This window comes from Macrotis lagotis, chromosome 4 (genome assembly GCF_037893015.1).
Source record: "Macrotis lagotis isolate mMagLag1 chromosome 4, bilby.v1.9.chrom.fasta, whole genome shotgun sequence".
In the NCBI taxonomy this organism is placed as follows: Eukaryota; Metazoa; Chordata; class Mammalia; order Peramelemorphia; family Peramelidae; genus Macrotis; species Macrotis lagotis.
In genome coordinates this window covers 104046002-104065641 of record NC_133661.1, presented here as the reverse complement: position 1 = coordinate 104065641, position 19640 = coordinate 104046002, and the positions used below count along the sequence as shown (strand labels likewise).

Sequence of the window (19640 nt, the reverse complement as noted above, 5' to 3'; positions counted from 1 at the left end):
AGATTAAGTGACTTTCCCAGGGACACACAGCTAGAAAATGTCTGAGATTGGATTTGAACTTTTAGGCCTTCCTGTTCTAACCACTTGGGCAGCTGTCTAAGAAGACCTAAACAAAATACCTGGAAAAGTTTGACTTATAAGTAGCTACCATTCACCTTGGACTGTTTTAAACTAATAGAATTAATCTTGCCAGGAGAAATCATATGATTCTTATTAGAACCATCCACAGTGACTTAGGTTTAATTCAGGGAATACTTTGATAAGTAGGAGGAATTAGTAAAGGCCTGTGCTTTCTATATGCTGGTCTCAGAAAAATACAAACAAATACATTTTGCATGCACCATAAGTGTGAAATTTCTGGAAATTATTTGGAAAAATTAAATTAGTCTTTTGAATGTCATTTTAGAATAATATAAACAGTTGCTTCCTTTGTACAGATCAAATCAAGTGTGATATATTAAGAAGACAAAGGGATAGAGGAAATGAAGTTGCAATAAGGATGAAGAGTAGGTTTAGGAGAAGTGAGATAAAGGAAGAAATGGAAGAATAGGAGACTGTAATTGAAAGGAATTTCAGAAAAAAAATTCAAAATGAGATCATGAAGATGCCATAGTTATGAGTGATGTCGTACCTTAGAGATATGACATCGATATGGATAACTGCTGTGATGTGAAGATGTAGGTTATAAGATTTGAGCATGTTGATGACCGAGAAACCACAGTGATTAAAGGGGACATCAACATGTTTGCAAGTAATCTTTTGTCACCCAGCTATAGGCAGGGCCGAAAACTTTGGAAAGGTGAGGAACCTGCTTTGTGGTTGGACAGATTACCCAATGGAAAGCAAAAAGCAGACAAATTCCTCCTGAGTCAGTGTGGAGTGGTGGAAGAAAAAAGGGGGTACATGAGATAAGGAGCAACCCAAATTGAAAAGAGTGGTTGGAGTCAACATGAAGGGAAGTTTGTTAACCATATAGCAGGTATTGAAGAGGACACAATGAAATGAAAGTAGAAGTAGATAAGGACTGGGGAGGTTCAGGGTAAATGTTGGAGAGAAATAGAAGGGGGGGAAAGATTTTTCTTCTTCATTTTTTTTTTTGCAAGGCAGTGGGATTAAGTAACTTGCCCAAGGTCACATCACTAGGTAATTATTGTCTGAGGTCAAATTTGAACTCAGGTCCTCCTGACTCCAAGGCCAGTGCTCTATCGACTATACCACCTAGCTGCCCCTGAAAAAAGATTTTTCACCTAAGGAGGCAGTAAACTGTATCACAGGGATAAGGAGAACATCTTTCTCCAAGGTCCTCCGATGATATGACATCATTGTCGGCAGGGGTCTGGGACTGGGAAATGACAATGACACTAGATTTCACAACTTCCATTACTTGTCACTGCAAATATGGAGGCACTGAGGTTGGAGAACTGAGGTGGCAGAGAATTTTGAACAGGTGTCTGGCTCACCAGAAAAAACCTGGTGACCAAATCCCAATACTGGAATGAATTCATACTTCATTCCAACTGCTTAGCCTCATTTCAAGATGTCAGGGGAAATAAGCACTTGGCTCCTTTTCTTAAAGATACTGGATTTAGACATAGCTGATACCATAGACCAATTAAGAGAACAAGAAATAGTCAATCTGTAGGATCTATGGAGACGGGAGAAGTTCATGACCAAACAAGAGGCAGAGAATATTATAAATTGCAAAATGGATGATGTTAAAAACATTAAATTAAAAAGGGTTTGCACAAAATAACTAATGCAGTCAAGATTAGAAGGAATAAAGAAAGCTAGGAAACAATTTTCACAACTAGTGTTTCTGATACAGGACTAATTTCTAAAAAATATATAGAGAACTGAGTCAAATTTGTAAGAATAGAAGTCATTCTCCAATTGACAAATGGTCAAATGATACAAACAGGCAGTTATTCAGATGAAGAAATTAAAAGTATAAATAGTCAAGAAAAAGTGACCCAAATCATTATTGAGTAGAGAAATGCAAATTAAAACAACTCTGAGGTACCACCTCATGCTTATCAGATTGGCTAAGATGATAAAGAAGGAATCAATGTTGGAGAGGATGTGAGAAAATTGGACACTGATGCACTTGTTGGTGGAGTTGTGAACTGATCCAACCATTCTGGAGTGCAATTTGGAACTATGCTCAAAGGGCAATAAAACTGTGCATACACTTTTATCCAGCAATATCATTACTAGGTCTATATCCCAAAGAGGTCATTAAAAAGGAAAAGAGCCACATATCCAAAAATATTATAGCAGTTCTTTTATAGTGGCAAGGGATTGGAAATTGAGGGAATGCTTATCAGTTGGGGAATGGCTTAACGAGTTATGGTATTTAAATGTTATAGAGTACTGTTGTTCTGTAAGAAATCATGAGTAACCGGACTTTACAAAAGTCTGAAAAGACTTGCATAAATTGAAGCTGAATGAAGTAAGTAGAACTAGGAGAAATTGTATACAGGAGCAACAACATTGTGAAATGGATCATTGACCTCCTCTCAACAGTTCAGTCATCAAAGACAAACGTGAGAGACCTGTATGGAAAATGATGTCCACATTCAGAAAAACAAAACTAAACAAAACACTGTGGAGTCAGAATGCAGATCAAAGCATACTATGTTCACTTTTAACATTTTTCTTTCTCATTGTTGGTTTTCCCTTAGTTCTAATTCCTCTTTTACAGTGTGGCTAATATGGAAATAAGTTAAACATGATTGTACATAACTGATTTTTACCAGATTGTTCACTACCATGGGGAGGGGGGAAGTAAGAAAGGGTAGTAGAAAATTGTAGAACTTATAAACATGTAAATGGATGAATGTTGGGACTGATGGCCAGTCAATCTACTCTCCTCATGGAGAGGATGTACCAGGCTAGAATTATATCTGTTTCCTTAAATATTATTAGTCTAAGGGATGTAGTTTTCTGCTAAATTTCTGATTGCTATTTCTTTTTTTTAAGGTTTTTTGCAAGGCAATAGGGTTAAGTGGCTTGCCCAAGATTATTAAGTGTGTCTGAGGCCGGATTTGAACTCAGGTACTCCTGAGCAGGTGCTCTATCCACTGCACCATCTAGCTGCCCCTGATTGTTATTTCTTAATAGGAAAAAGAGGACTTCCAAGCTTTATATCCAAGATTTGACTTCCAACCACATGCCAGTCTGTAATAAATATGCATATTAAATTGAGAAAAACCCATTGAAAGCAAGATAGTTCAACTCAACGAAGTGATGATTACAGTTGAGAGAGAGAGAGAGAGAGAGAGAGAGAGAGAGAGAGAGAGAGAGAGAGAGAGAGAGAGAAGATACAGAGAGATAGAGACAGGGACAGAGACAGAGGGTCACACACAGAGAGAGAACATGATCTTAAACAAAGAGAAATTTACTGAAGTATCTAGATTAGCAAACTGGAACATGATGGAGATTGCTAGCTTCTTTAATATCAGCTTCTTTCTAGAGTCTTTTTCTCTCTTAGCAATATGAAATGGAATTGACAGTTTCCATCTTCTTTTTCAAAGATGGAATCCAGAAGAATTCAAGGGAACTGAAAAGACGGAACTTTTCTTCTCTCCCAATCTCCCTAGCACTGCTCTTTATGCATCTCTATCAATGAAGAAAGAGGATCATATCAATGAATTTTGGAGCTCAGGTTACAACTACACACATTATTGAAATATTTTAACTAGAAGCACAAAGAAATTGTTTTCATTCTATACCCAAAGGGCAATAAAAACTGTGCATACCCTTTGATCCATCAACACTTCTAGGTCTAAAAGGGGAAAAGACCTACATGTACAAAAAATATTTATATCTACTCTTTTGTGGTGGCAAAGAGTTGGAGATTGAGGGGATGCCCATCAATTGAGGAATTGCTAAACAAGCTATAGTATATGAATGGTAGGGAGTACTATTGTTCTGTCAGAAATCATAAGTGGTCTGACTTCAGAAAAGCCTGGAAAGACTTGCATGAACTGATACTGAATGAAGTGAGCAGAACCAAGAGAACAATGTACACGTTAACAGCAACATTGTGAGAAGATCAACTATGATAGATGCAGCTTCCCTCAGTAGTTCAGTGATCAAGGAAAATCCTGAGATATCTGTTATGGAAAAATGTCATCCACATTCAGAGGAAAAATCTATGAATTCTGAATACAGAGCAAAGCATACTATGTTCAATCTATATCAGATCGTTTGCTGCCATTGGGAGGAGGGTGGGAAGGGAGGGTGGCAGAAATATATGGAACTCAAAAGTTTACAAAGAGATAAATGTTGATAACTATCTGCATGTAATTGAGAAAAATGTTTGGAATCATTAAAAATTAAATAAATTTAAAAATTATTATTTTAATCGATCTCTATAATAAAAACAGAAGCATTAGAATTGAATGAGAAGCCATTTCTTAATTAACTATTGTTTCTCATAAGCCTGGAAAATCATAATTCTAAAACCACTGTGAAACTTGGGTGATTTTTGGCTCAGCAAAGGAATTTTAATTTCCATTAACATAAATACATCATCTTGTTGCCTCTCTACCTCGCTCAGCTCTCTGTTTAAGCTTTGGTGGTGCCAAGCAGAGAGATCAAAATGAGATTTGATGATAAGCTGGATCCCTAGTCAGAATAAAACTAAATTCCTAGGTTCTTTAAAACTGAAAAGCATCATGACCTGGTATAGGCAGAACTCAGCCATTCGGGAGACAGCTACCAAAGACAGAGCTCAGAATAAGTTTCTGTCACTTGGCTTATACCAAACACTCAATCTTTGGATTCATTTTCTCTCACCCCTATAGTTAGATTTCTCTCATTTCTGCCTCATGAGTCCCCTGACTTCTTTCTTGCCTCATTTAAAATACTGTTTACTGTTAGAAGGTTTTCCCAGACCTCTTAATTTTATTCTTTCCTTTGAGATTTTTCTCGAATTTATCCTGTCTTGCTTGAATTATTGTTTGAATATAGTTCTTTACAAGGGGGCAACTAGGTGGTACAGTGGATAGAGCAACATCTCAGAGTCAGGAGGACCCGAGTTTAAAATCTGACCTCAGATACTTAATTAGCTGTGTGTCCTTGGACAAGTCATTTAACCCTGATTTCCTCACATCCAGGGTCATTTCCAGTTATCCTAATTCATATCTGGTCAATGGCAGCTAGGTGGTGAAGTACATACAGCACTGGTCAGGAGGACCTGAGTACAAATTTGCCCTCAGACACTCAATAATCACCTAACTGTGACCTTGGGCAAGTCACTTAACCCCCTTGCCTTGCAAAAACAAAAACAAAAACTAATTCATGTCTGGTCATTGGACCCAGATGGCTTCAGAGAAGAAAGTGAAGCTGCTAATTTAGTACAGCCCCCCTCACTCAAATCCACTTCACTTGCTTGTCATGGAAGCACCTCCCTGATGTCATTGGTTTTCTTCAAGAAAGAAGGACAATCATCATCATTACTTCCATCTTAGGAGCAGGCTATGTCCCTTTATTTTTTCGTACCTTTATCTCTTTATCTGGTATATGGGTTTAATAAATTTTCCACCTTTTCATTCAAAAACAGATTGAATGAACAGGAAATGAATGTGCTGATTGTTACAAGCTCACATCGATCCCTTAGATATCATATATCTTTACATGGCCTCTTAGTATCTGGTTTGTGACTACTTCAGGAGAATATTGAAGCTCTAGTGTTTGTCTTTTTTTTTTTAACTACTTAGATACTTCTGGAGTAAGCGAAACAGGTCTCTCATGAAAAATTCTGCCCCAGAGCAGAGTTATGCTCTCATTCTTCTTGGTAACTCTAATTATCTTCCCTCAAACTTTCTTCTCACTTTCTCCTTTGCTTTGCTTTTCTTCTTTTATATCCTCTTCCCCCTCCTACTTCTCTTCCTTTTAAGTAACAAGCAGCTGATAAAGAAGAATAGAATATCAATTTGAAATCATAGAATTTCAGAACTGTCCCTTTAGCCACAGTCTAGTTTATTCCTTTTATCTTAAGGGTGAGGAAACTGAGACTCACAGAGGGCTAATGACCTACATTGGATCATATAGCCATAATTTAGTCAGATCACATAGTTAAGGTAATAATTCTAGGTGAGTTTTTTGACTCTATCCTCAAGCCTTGTCTTGTTCTCAATCCTAGCCTTTTAGAGGATGTTGGCAAAGCTTAGGATCATAATTTGGAGTTGAAAGGGACCCTAGCATCACCTAGTTCACCCACTGACACATTTTATTGATTAGGTAGTCACAGGCTGGAAGTAGAAGAAATAAGATTCAAATTCAGTGACTGACCCCAAAACCAAGTCTCCTTACATCAGACAATAAAGATTCTACCACTGGGTTTTCTTCTGTTTGGACAACTGGAGAAACTGAATTGTTAAGAGGCTAAAGGATTCTGTTTTTGTCAATGATTGACAAAAAGTTGAGTATCCTTATCAAGAGTAAAAAATTAGTTTAAGACTTGTTCTTGGTGAAGGAATAAAACAATCATTTACAATTTTTGGAAGGGATTTAGTTCATGCTCACAAACCTGAGGTATCCAGAATTCCTTCTTTCCCCACTTTTGAAGTTCCAAACAACAGACATAAGCCTCCAATTTGGCACTTTTTAAATTCATCATGATTTTCAGCAATAACTTATCTATAGTGACTTGAAGATAACATCTGAATATACTTCTGGTACCTGGGAATTTAATTCATTAGAATCTGGAGGCTTAAAATTTTTTAGAGTTTCTAGATGATCTCTTCATTTGTTTATTCAGGAACCAATAATTAAATATTCATTATTTGCTAGACACTCTGCTAAGTGCTGGGAATACAAAGACAAAAATGAAGAAGTTTATATTACAGGGGTAGGGGGAAGATATTGCAAAATTACTTGCATAACAGTGCAAAGTAATTTGGGGGGCTATCAACTGGGAAATTCAGAATGATAGGAAGTGACAAATGAGCTGAACCTTAATAGGGAATTTGGAGTCTAAGAAGTAGAGGTGGAAAAGGAATGCATTCCAGATATGGAAAAACTTACTTTCACTCTCTATATATCAATTATTCTGCTCTTTTGAACTTGATGCCATTCTTTTTTTCCTAGAGAATCCTTGAATGTTAATAGAGAAAATCTTAGAGATGATCTGATCTAATTCCTTCATTTTGTGAGTAACAGAAACAAAATTAGGGTTGAATAGTTTCCCTTTTTTGATCTGTGGTGCTCACCAGAGGCCACCTTTACTTCTGTCTTCCTTTCTTTCTAGGGTATGTATATTTTAGAAGCTTTAGCTTTGCTGTTATGTCCATCTTTGATCAAAGTAATGCAGTGTATTCCTTTATATCTTGGATATTGCAGTTGTTGAAGGATGATTGTGGAAGCTTCATTGTGTTATAGGGAAATAAGTGGATGGATATCATAAGCTTTCCCTCTTTTCTCTTTAAGTCTGTGACATACTTTTGAAAATACTTTTATATATTGAACAAGGGGTAATTTTTTTCTGGTCATTTATATACTTAACCTTAAATTATACACACATATATCTAATTGGGAAATGTAAAAACAAATAATAAAATTCTATCTTCAAAAGGCTTTCCAAAATCCCCCTTAATTCTAGTACCTCCCCTCTGTTAATTATTTCTAACTTATCTTCTATATAACTTGAAGAGTGTTCCAGGCAAAAGATACTGTGAAAAAGAGATGGAATCTCTTCTTCATGCAACAAGGAAGGTCAATGTCAATGGATCAAAGAGTACAAGATGGGTTGGAAGGTATAAGAAGAATAAAAAGTAGGAGAGGTTTTTCTATTTGATCCTGGAGCTGATAAGGGCAACTAGGTTATTTGAGTGGGAGGGTGACATGATCAGACTTGGGCTTTAGGAAAATCACTTTAGTGATGATTTGTGGATTGGAGTGGTGAGAGACCTGAGGCAAATAGATCCACCATCAGGTTACTGCAATAGTCCAAGCAAAACTGAAGGTCAGCATCAAAATGGTAGCACTGTCAGAGGAGAGAAGGGGACAAATTTGAGAGATGTTGCAAGGTGAAATAGGCAGGTCTTGCTAACAGATTGGATATGGAGAGAGGGGTGAGAGATAGAGAGGAGTTGAGGATGACCATTAGTTTGAGAGACTGAGAGGATGGTGTTACCCTATATAGTAATAGGGAAGAGAAAGATAAGTAGAGGGAAAGATAATGAACTCATTTTTGGACATGTTGAGTTTAAGATATCTGCAGGATATCCAGTTGGTTATGTTTGAAGGGCAATTAGAGATTCTCCCTCCCTCCCTTTTTTCCTTTCCCCCCTCCCTTCCCCCCTTCCTCCCCCTCCCTTCCTCCCCCCTCCCTTCCTCTCCTTCCTTCCTCTCCTTCCTTCCTTCCTTCCTTCCTTCCTTCCTTCCTTCCTTCCTTCCTTCCTTCCTTCCTTCCTTCCTTCCTTCCTTCCTTCCTTCCTTCTTCCTTCCTTCTTCCTTCTTTGCTTCCTTTGTTCTTTGCAGAGGTATGATGTTGTGAGTATAAAACATTGCTTAGGGGCAGCTAGGTGGCTCAGTGGATAAAGCACTGGCCCTGGAGTCAGTAGTACTTGGGTTCAAATCTGGTCTCAGACACTTAATAATTACCTAGCTGTGTGGCCTTGGGCAAGCCACTTAACCCCATTTGCCTTGCAAAAAAAAAAACCTAAAAAAATATTGCTTAGACTTCTAGACAAGAGGAGAGTAGATGTATTGTATGGTACAGTTGATGAGTTGTCTGTTTTTGCATAACTGCACCCCCTTTTTATTTTTTACAAGGAATGACTTAAAGGGGCTAGGAAAGAAGGGAGAGAAAGAGATAGGTTAAAAAATAAAGGTGGCACAAAAACAAATGAACAATAAGATTTAAGAATATATGAGAAAGAATATAGCAATAATTGTTAGAAGTTGGAAAGAAGAGGGGAAGATATCTTTATTTGTGAGTTTAGCACCATTTTATCTGCAAATGGAGAACTGAATAATTATGAAACACTATGATGGGAGGATGATAAATTTGGCACCCCTTATTATAGTCTCCAGGAGCTAATATAGGCATTATGACTTGTACTAATCTTCAGTAACAATACACAATAGTTTTAACAGAGAAGGGGACAGGTCTGGGATTAACCAAGTAACAATTTAGTAAAAGCAATGGTTTCCCACCCCTCCCTTCCTCTCCCTATGTAGAGTCAGAAATGCAGGGAAATGACAGATGCTTCTAGCTTGGTTAAGTTTTCAGTTCCAGCTGTGTCTATGGCATGAACGATTTGTGGGAACATACTATTCCACATGTTCATGTTTGGGTGTGTGATTTTCTTGCCCCTGGGATCAAACTCCTGTTTCAAAAGGACTGCCTAGTAGTTTGGGAGCTAAAGGTAATAGGTTTGTGTGTTTTGTTCAGACTGCCAAACCTTTGAAAAACAAATGAGCAATTAACTGTAGCTGTCCACCCCCTCCCCCAATCCAATCAAGTTATTCTTGTAAAAAGAGAGAGTAGCCAAAGTACATTTTGGTATTGCCTCACAGGTAGCAATACCTGAGCCACAGTGGTAATTCTAGAACAAACATTATTTCCTTTAAATAGCTTTCTTTTATTGCTAAATTACCCACCTATCTAAGAGTTACAACTAGATAAACTCCTCCCTCCCAAGAGAACCTCCTCTCCCACTCCTTTTTAGTCAATCTATTAAAAAAGAACAGGCAGTAATATTACTGCTGACTGAGGCAATTACATTAACTCAGTTCTGAAAAAAAATCTAGGAGCTCATTCTGGATCAGTCTTACCTTTTCAATGCCTTTAAGAGTTAGATTTTAGTGATAGCCATTTGTACAGTAGTTTGGGGAAGCAGTCCAGGTCAGTGGACAGAATGCTACTGTTGGAGTTAGAGACCTTCATATCTTCCCTCCATTTAAACAAACTATATACCAGTAAAGAACTTAACTAATGTCTCAGTGTCCCTAGGCAACTCTCTTGAACTGTAAATTTCAATAAGTCATTCATCTGCGTTGGTGGAGAGAGTTCCCACAAAAGCAGTTCCATATTGGGATGATGATGATGGAGGAGATGCCATGACATGAATTGGATTTGAGTGAGCAGATTCAGTACTAAGTCACCAACTTCACTTTCTCCTCTGGAGCCATCTGGGTCCAGTGACTAGATATGAATCAGGATGACTGGAGAGGCAATCAGGGTTAAGTAACTTGTCCAGGCTCATCAAGCTTGCGTGTCTGAGATCAAACTTGAACTCAGGTCCTCCTGAGACTAAGGACTGGTGCTCTATTCACTGTACCCCTAGCTGCCCCTCTGGACCCTACCAGGATACCAGCACTTTCACCCATCTTATCTCTTTTGATTCTTATAGCAACCTTATGAATTAGGTAGATGTAGGTCTTTTCTAGTTTACAATTGAAAAAACTGAGTTTCCCAGTTTACAGGGATGAAGAGAGATAATGTCTTACCTCATGTGTGTTGTTAACAAAGCCTGTTAATATTCCCTCTGAATCAAGGTTTGGATTAAATTATTTTCCCCCTTATGTAAACTTGACACATACCCATTCCCTTTAGTACATTATGTCTAAATAAATGTTTGTTGAATGAATGGAAGAGTGGATCTCTGATGATTCTATTGAAGCATGGGGAGAGGGAAAAACCAATATGAAAAGGGTCTATAGTGTTACGATTTCTTCTCCACATGGAAGCAATAATGATAGCTAGCTTTTTTATGGCTCTTTTAGGTTTGCAAAGCACTTTACAAATATTATCTCATCTTATTTATATGACAGACCTGGAGGTGGATGCTTAGACTTTCCATTTTACAGATGAAGAGCCTGAGGCAGGCAGAGATTAAGTGTCTTGTCAAAGGACACATAGATAGTAAATACCTTGAGATCAGATTTGAACTCAATCTTCCAGATTCAGTAGTCAATATTACCTTCTATGTGTCTGACTCTGAGGATACAAATGTAAAAAAGGAAGCCCTATCCTCAAGGAGCTTACAGTCTAACAGAGAAAGACAACACAGAGTAAGATGAAAAGTGGGAATGGCCCCATGTGGGGGCATGCTGGAGAAACCAAAAAAAAAAAAAAAAAGTCCAGATTGAGTATAATCAGGTGAAAAATGGAGAAATGTATCCAAATCTATCAAAGTGATGGGCAGACTTTTGCCCATTGTCATTGTACAAGGCAGCATGGTGAGGAAGAAATCTGGGATATGAGAAATACGCATTCTGGATTGCATTTTGTCAGTTCTACCCCTTACCTCTTATTCATCCTTTGAACTTTCCAACCTGTGTTGAGACTACCAGCTCTTCTCCATATCACTCACTGTTTTTTTTCCATCTCATGAAGAAGGGAAAGCAGTAAGAATTTATAAGTGCCAGACACATTTTTGCAAATATTATCTCATTTGAGACTCATAATAATCCTACAGACTATTATTTACCCCATTTCATAGTTAACGAAACAGAGGCAAAAAGAGGTTAGGTGATTTGCCTGCTGACATACATCTTCTAAGTATCTGAGGCTGGATTTGAACTAAAGTCTTCCTGACTCTAGGTTCAGGGCTCAAACCACTGTGCTACTAACTGCCTCATGAAAAGGAGAGTAGATGTTATGTATGGTACAGTACTCATTTGAGAGCTCCCAACCCTTTATTAAAAGAACATCACTCTATGACAGGAGTTTTCTTTGGGAAAACCTTGGTTGGGTTTGAGAAGAAATCTATAGAGGCATTGGTCAGCTCCTGTTTTCTCCACAGAAGTCTTAAGTTATTGGATCAGTGATTTAGAGAGGAAAATGCTTTGAGGCTATCTAATATAACCCCTGGATTTTGCAGATGAAGAAACTAAAGCCCAGGAAGGCTAGGTGACCTATCCAACGTCATATAGGTAGTAACCATCAGGAGCAGGGGATTTGAATTCAGAAGTTCAGCATGTTTTTTTTTTGTTTTCCTCTTTCCAGTGGATACTGTAAAACAGATTCCCTAATGCATTTAAGATAAATATCAAGCAGCCCTTAGAAAAGGAGTGAAGCCACAGAATTGATGGTCTTTGTTTAATAGCAAACATTCATCTTCAGGCCTGAGAAGCTGACCTGGGTCTTTTCAGGGAATATTTTCCTATTCAGCACAGCCATCTCTGATTTAGAATCAGGGGATAAGAAGACCTATGAAAGCTTTTCAGAGGACATACCAGGTTGTTGACAGTTCTCAGGCTGATGGATTCTGTACTCCATACCAAACTAGTCAGGGTCTTGGTCCTAAAGGTAAACATAATAAGAAGAGAAGTATTCATTCTGGAGCTCCTAACTCTTTGAATGCTTGCTCCACTCTTCTGCAGACAGAAGGGCTCTAAATAGGTGAGTTAATGAGAAGCCAGCTGACTGTTTGAGAAACAGGGCTATTGAAGGATATGCATCAGCTAGCAGTAACAATTTTAGGAAAAGGCAAACATGTGTAGCCTGACTGTTTTTATTTCCCTTTATGGCTCTGAAATGATAGAAGGGAGAGGACTGGATGTACATTTCTAATGTGTTCTTTTTTTTTTTAATCAATCAAAGCCTTGGGTAGGGGTAAGGGCAGGGTGGTAAAGCATTGACTTTAGATTTCCCAGGCCTTGCTCTTTAGATTTTAATAAGGTAAGGAATCCAAATATGCCTCTGGCTTTGATTTTTCTCAAATTCACGCTTGTGATAGGGTGCCCTTGGTGACTCTCCTAGTTCTGTGTGGATAAGCAACATTGTGATTTTTCAGTTCAGCCAAGAGAAATGTCCTAGCTTCTTATATCTGATCAGCCTTACAAGTAAATCAAAGCTTTATCATCCTGTGGCTAGATTAGTAGAATAGCTTGAAAATCAGAAAATGATAGAGGGAGGGAGATCTTGAACACTCCTGTCAGTTCTCTGTGTGTGCTCCAGAGAAGGATGTTGAAACCATTATCAGGATACAATCCCAGCAGGGAAAGTGGTAGGTGATGATGAAAATCAGAAGCATAACTGGGATGGGTCAACAGGGACTTTGTCCCAGAGCAATGAGTTTAAGGGATGTTACATTTTGGATTTACCAAAATTAGATTTACAGCACTTGTAGTTCTTCAGCATTGTAGAATTAAAAGCACTTAGCACCTGGTTAGTAAGAATAATTAGTTAAAATAGAAAGCTACCAGATGGCTGCTGGTATGTGCTCCTCCCCTGGACCCTTATGTCTCAGCTGTGAACTGACCTTAGCAGCAGCCTTAAACTGATGTTTCAAGGTTTCATTTTCCCCAAGGAGTAGGGACCCCTATGTTTCCTGCCAATTGCACCAGGGATGATTTGTGGTATAAACCTGGACACAAGAATTCTAATTTATGGTTCTAATGGAAATGCTGTGGTCTGAGATAAATGCATGACAAGGAGTAGGAGTCAAATAAGATCATGCATACGAAAGCATTTTGAAAAATATTCAATGATAGACAAATAGGTGGTTATTATTTATAAACATGATTGAGGGCAAAGACAGGTTGCTCCTGGCTTCTATTATAATCAGTCAGTAAGTATTAATACCTACTGTATGAAAGGCACTGTCCAAAGTATTGGGGATACAAAAAAAAAGGCAAAAGATAGTCCTTATTCTCTCTCTTTTTTTTTTTTTGCAAGGCAAATGGGGTTAAACGGCTTGCCCAAGACCACACAGCTGGGTAATTACTAAGTGTCTGAGGTCAGATTTGAACTCAGGTACTCCTGACTCCAGGGCTGGTGCTCTATCCACTGGGCCACCTAGCTGCCCCAATAGTCCTTATTCTCAAGGAGCTCAGAAACTAATGGAGGAGACAATGAGCATAATAAATATTACCTACCAACATTATGCTGGAAATAATTAAAGGAGGGAAGGTGCTAGATTCAAGAAGGGATGGGAAAGACTTTCCATAGAAAATGGGATTTTAGTTGGGATTTGAAAGAAACTAGGGAAGCCAGGTGATGAAGAAGGAAAGTATCCCAGAGTATTCTACAGTCAGACAAAACGTTCAGACCTGAGAGCTGGAGTGTCTTATTCATGGAACAGCAAGAAGGCCAGTGCCACTGGATTGAGGGATGTGTGGTAAAATGTTAGGTATAATAAGACTGGAAAGGTATATGTGTGTGTGGGGGGATAGGTTATGATAGCCATTGTAGATCAAAGGGTTTTTGTATCTGATACTAGAGGCTCTAGGAAGCTACTATAGTGTGTGAAGTAGAAGCCATGACAAAGTTAAGGTCTGAACTTTAGGAAAATAATGTTGATAACTGCATAAATGATGGATTGGAGTGGAAAGACATGAAGCAGGCAGACCTACCAGTAGGCTACTGCAATAGTCTAAGCCTGAGGTGATAAAGGTCTGTCAGAGGAGAAGGGGGCCTATCGGAGAGATGTTGCAAAGGTGATATTGATAGGTTTTGCCAACTGATTGGATATAGAAGATGATAAATAGTCTCAAAAATCAAGACAGCTAGTGAATCAGGGGGCCTTGTGAAGATGGTGGTGCCTTTGACGGTATTAGGGAAGTTAGAGAGAAGGAGGAGGATCTAGAGGGGAAAATGAGTAACAACTCTAGACTGCATGGGAAGTGATATTCAGATATTCATACTTAATTCAAAATCTAATCTTTAGACAGAATACCATTCAAAACATGCTGGACAGATGTTTTCAAGTCTCTCGTCTGGTACTTCAGATTAGAAGACTTCAGAATCTGCCCTTAGTTTAATTTAAAATAAGATGAATATTTCTACATTTCTAACAATTCTTTCCTGCTGGCATCTCATATCTCTGATGCCTTAAATTGAGGCAGTATATTCATTTGAACAATGTAGATCTCTCAATGTAAGCAGGAGCTAATGTGACATTTCTGATGACATTTAACTCTGATTGAAAAGTTCTTCCCCCCCCTTTAATAATTTCCCACCACGAAGTGCAGACTATAAATTTTTGAGGGTAGGGACAAATTTCCATTTTTTCTTTGTGTTCCTAGGTGCTGGCCAGCACAGTGCTAGTTATAACATAAGTGTATAATAAATGATTATTGACTGTTAATACCTTGCTTCAGTGCCTGATACATAATAGATACTCTATAAATAATGTTTGTGAATTGGTCAAGTCATCATATTGGAAGTAACCCCCAATTTTGCGAATCTAGGGCTATTTCCATCACGGCATCCTCTTGAACCCTAAGCTAAAGTGACCCTAAGTTAGGATATCCTTTGTCTTTTATGATATTTATTTATATATAAATAACTCCCTATTGGGGATAAATAAAAAAGGGGGAAAAAAGACATGGATTTATAACTTGGGAATTTTGAGTGTTTTTGAAATAGCATGCTATTTTTTTTGCAAGGCAGTGGGGTTAAGTGGCTTGCCCAAGGCCATACAACTAGGTAATTATTAAGTGTCTGAGGCTGAATTTGAACTCAGGTACTCCTGACTCCAGGGCCCGTGCTCTATCCACTACGGCACCTAACCACCCCCGTCCTATGTTATTTAAAAACGGAAACCCCTTTTTCTTTAGGCAGTATCGTCCTCACTGAAGGTAGAAAGCGACCTAAAGAAAAGTGCTGGGATGATCATGTTGGTAGTCTTGGGTCCTTCCAGAAACCTGGACGCTCTTCAGCACTGACCGCGAGCCGCCAGCAGGTGTCAGTGCGCCCTCGCTCTGTAGGTGAAAGCGCAGATTTCTCAGTAATTCCAAGGTCTCCGAGACCCCTTCCCGGCTCACTCAGGGCGGCACAATCCCCCCCAAACCCTGACCAGTTTTCGCAGCTTCTACCAGCTCTTTCTCTCCCCTCCTTCCCACCCCACCCCCTTTTCTAGGCAGGTAGGCAGAGCAGAGACTGAGATCTCGGACCTTCAGACCTCGCCCAGCATCCAGCACCCAGTTGGATTGGACCCAGCCTGGTCCAGCTTAGGTGGAGATGACCTGAAGATGCCCTCCCTTTTTAGAGGGTACAAGGGCGGAAGAAAAATGGAGAGCCCTGCTTCAACTGCCAAACTGGACTGGCTGGCTTCCTTAACCTGCCCTCTTGTTGCCTCCTGGGGCTGCAGATGCTGGTCCCGCTCACGCTGAGAGGGGCGTTTCCCCCTCCTCTGACTGATGGAGATCTCCGGTGCGTGAATAATGGAGAAGCTGGCCACTTGGGGTATTGCCCAGTGCTGCGAGGCGGAACAGGAGACCTGGAGAAGGGCTGGAACGGGCCTCGACTTCATTCTCCTCCCGGACCTAAGTCTTCTCCGCGCCTTGGCCACCTGTGTGTACTCAAAGTTAGTGGCACCAGGAGATCCAGCCCTGCTTCCTGTCTCTCTTCACCTCCACTTTTTCATCCCTCCCCTCCCTCCCCCTCCCCCCGAAGAGCTCTCCGAAGGTCCTGGGTGCAGGGGTGCGGCGGGTGGGGTGATCCTGAAGGTGGGGTCGAGTCTTGGCAGCTAGAAAGCTGGTGTGGGTAAGGCAGGGTACAGTAGGAAAGTGAGAGAGGAGAGAGAGAGAGAGAGAGAGAGAGAGAGAGAGAGAGAGAGAGAGAGAGAGAGAGAGAGAGAGAGAGGAAGGAGGGAGGGAGGAGGGAGGGATTGAGGGAGAAGAGAGACGAGAGAAGAGCCTCGGAGAGGGGAGGGAGTGGGGCGGGGAGGGGGCGGAGGAGGGTCGGGTTCCCACGTGGGGACTGACGCTGGCTGCTCGGCAACGCCGGCTTGATCCCGGGGCTATAAAACCAGTCCACGGTGCGGGAAGACAACAGCATCGGTTCTGGTTCTGTTGGAGACGCGGAGAGGCGCGCCGCGGCCCCGGCTCCTTGGACGCCCGGCCTGAATTACCCCCTCCTCCCCGCCTCGGGCCGGCTCGCCCCGCTCCCATCGAGGCCGGCTCAGCGTCCAGCTTGAGACTCGGGCTGGGGTGCTGTCCAACCAGCCTTGGCGTCTGGACTAGGCAGCGCCCCGGCGCCCAGCTAACAAAGGAGAGCTTTTCTTCAACGGGCAGTCTGAGGAAAAGGATCTCTTCTGTCTTCCCGTGCCCCGTGCCCTGTTCTCAGCGCCCCTGGGGCGTCTTCAAGGCCCATCTGTAGAAAGCAGTGGGGCGCTCAAGTTTGGAGATCTCCAGGCGGGGTCTGAAGAGAAGCTACCTCGGCCCTTCCGTGTATCGCTGTCCTGGGAGGGAGAAGAGAAGTCCAGTAACTAACTGCCTAAGGGGTTTTAGGAAGCAAAGCATCACTTGTCTCTCCTCCTTCAACTCCCAATCCTCCTGGCACCACCGGAGCCCCCAGGCCCCTTTTCTGAGAGCTGAGAGGGGGGCGGGGTTCCTATTGAGCAGCCTTCACCACGGTAAGACAGACTTGCTTTCCACTCCAGATCTGAAGTAAAGAACCATACATTTGTTGTCTGTCACCCTTCCGTTTAAAGAGGGCGCAGATTTTTCCTCCTTTTCTCCCCTCATCATCTCTTTCCTCCTGGAGAATCAGGATTTCTTGCCCTGCTTGGCCCTGCGTTTGGAAATAAAACTTGCATTTACTGAGTAGGGAGGGAGAGAGAAAAAGGGAGAAGCCACTAGGAGACCGAGCCCACCGTCAGGTGGGGGCTGCCGCAGGCTGAGAGGAGGCCTGAGGCCATGGGCTGCTAGTTGTGTTCATAGCGCTGCTCCCAATTCCCTCCTCTCTTTCCCCACTCTTCGCCTTCCTTGATCCCCTCCCCCAAAGAGCAGCGCCCCATGTGAGCCACCGAGAGCCTTTTCGGGGTGGGGGTGGGGAAGGGGACGAGAACTGACATCCCGGAGGAGAAAGGAGGACAGAGTTGGGACTGAGCGGAGGGGAGGAGGAGCTCGTTTTCATGTTACACCAGGAGCACCCGCTGGCGGAGGGGAGTTTTGCCCCTATGGGGTCCCTTGAGCCGGACTCAGGCAATGGAAGCCTAAACGGAACCGTGCCGGGCGGGGGGTCCCGGCAGACCCCTTATTCACTGCAGGTGACCCTGACCCTGGTCAGCCTGGCCGGGCTGCTCATGCTGCTCACGGTGTTCGGCAACGTGCTGGTCATCATCGCGGTGTTCACCAGTCGCGCCCTCAAGGCGCCCCAGAACCTGTTCTTGGTGTCTCTGGCCTCGGCTGACATCCTCGTGGCCACGCTGGTCATCCCTTTCTCGCTGGCCAACGAGGTGATGGGGTACTGGTACTTCGGCAAGGTGTGGTGTGAGATCTACCTGGCGCTGGACGTCCTCTTCTGCACGTCTAGCATCGTGCACCTGTGCGCTATCAGCCTGGACCGCTACTGGTCCATCACGCAAGCGATCGAGTACAACCTGAAGCGGACACCCCGGCGCATCAAGGCCATCATCTTCACGGTGTGGGTCATCTCGGCCGTCATCTCCTTCCCACCCCTCATCTCCATCGAGAAGAAGGGCGGCGGCGAGCAGGTGGAGCCCCTGTGCCAGATCAACGACCAGAAGTGGTACGTGGTCTCCTCCAGCATCGGCTCCTTCTTCGCCCCGTGCCTCATCATGATCCTGGTGTACGTGCGCATCTACCAGATCGCCAAGCGTCGCACCCGGGTGCCGCCCGGCCGGCGCAGCGAGGGCGGCGGGGCTGCGGAGCGCCGGCCCAACGGGCTGCCGGACCGAGGGGACGGGGAGGGCCGGCCCCTGCCCGCCAAGCTCAACGGGGCCGGAGAGCCCGTGCCGGCCGAGCGGGAGGTGAACGGGCTGGACTTGGAGGAGAGCTCCTCCTCGGAGAACCCGGAGCAGACGCCGGGCCCCTCTGGCCTCCGCAAAGGGGAACGGGCCCCCCGGGGCAAGAGCAAGACCAAAATGAGCCAGGTGAAGCCCGGGGACAGCCTGCCCCGGAGGGGCACGGAGGAAGAGCGGGGGGCCAAGGCGTCTCGCTGGCGAGGGCGCCAGAACCGCGAGAAGCGCTTCACCTTTGTGCTGGCCGTGGTGATCGGGGTCTTTGTGGTCTGCTGGTTTCCCTTCTTCTTCACCTACACGCTCACCGCAGTCTGCTGCTCCATCCCGCGCACCCTCTTCAAGTTTTTCTTCTGGTTTGGTTACTGCAACAGCTCGCTCAACCCGGTCATCTACACCATCTTCAACCACGACTTCCGCCGGGCCTTCAAGAAAATCCTCTGCCGGGTGGACAGGAAGCGCATCGTGTGAAGTGGAGCCGCTGCCCCACACGCCTCCACTCCCCTGCTCTCCTCACTCGCTCCCTGCAGTGTCCCCGGCCCTTCCCAGCCTTGGCCTCTTTGCTGTCTCTTCCCACCCCAGGGATCACCGGTGAGCTGGGAGGCACTCCTGCTTTGAGGGACAAAGCCCTGTCTCAGCCCTTGGACTGGAGACCAGACAGAGGAGAACGCTCCGACCCAGGGCAAGAGCCACAGACCGATGGACTCGAGCGGGCGAAAGGTGATACTGTGGACGGACTGGCCCAGGCGCCTGGTTCTGTGTACAGAGACCTATGGCCAACCCAGATGTACGGGGGTGCTAAAGCCAGTAAGACCCCTTCCTGCTTCCAAAACTTCCCAAGGGGATATTCTACAAGCCCAGCTTGCCTTCCCAGGGGTGGAGGGCATCAGCATTCACTCACTGGGAAGCTCCAGTTGGAAAAAAAAAACATCTTTTCTCCAGTGCATTTCAGTCCCCAGCTAGGGGCCTACCAAC

At 43.0% G+C, this 19640-nt stretch overlaps 1 protein-coding gene across 1 annotated transcript; it reads left to right on the top strand.

The window, feature by feature from the left end:
* Positions 1 to 16835: 16835 nt before the first annotated feature.
* On the top strand, positions 16836 to 19228 carry ADRA2A (adrenoceptor alpha 2A). The gene has a single exon (XM_074233715.1). It carries the CDS (start codon positions 17820 to 17822, stop codon positions 19134 to 19136), a length of 1317 nt encoding a protein of 438 aa, XP_074089816.1. The 5' UTR covers positions 16836 to 17819; the 3' UTR covers positions 19137 to 19228.
* The last annotated feature ends 412 nt before the right edge of the window (positions 19229 to 19640 follow it).

What these genes read in the sequence shown, in the direction of transcription:
- ADRA2A (XM_074233715.1), top strand. Translation starts at nt 17,820, where the DNA reads ATGTTACACCAGGAGCACCCGCTGGCGGAGGGGAGTTTTGCCCCTATG.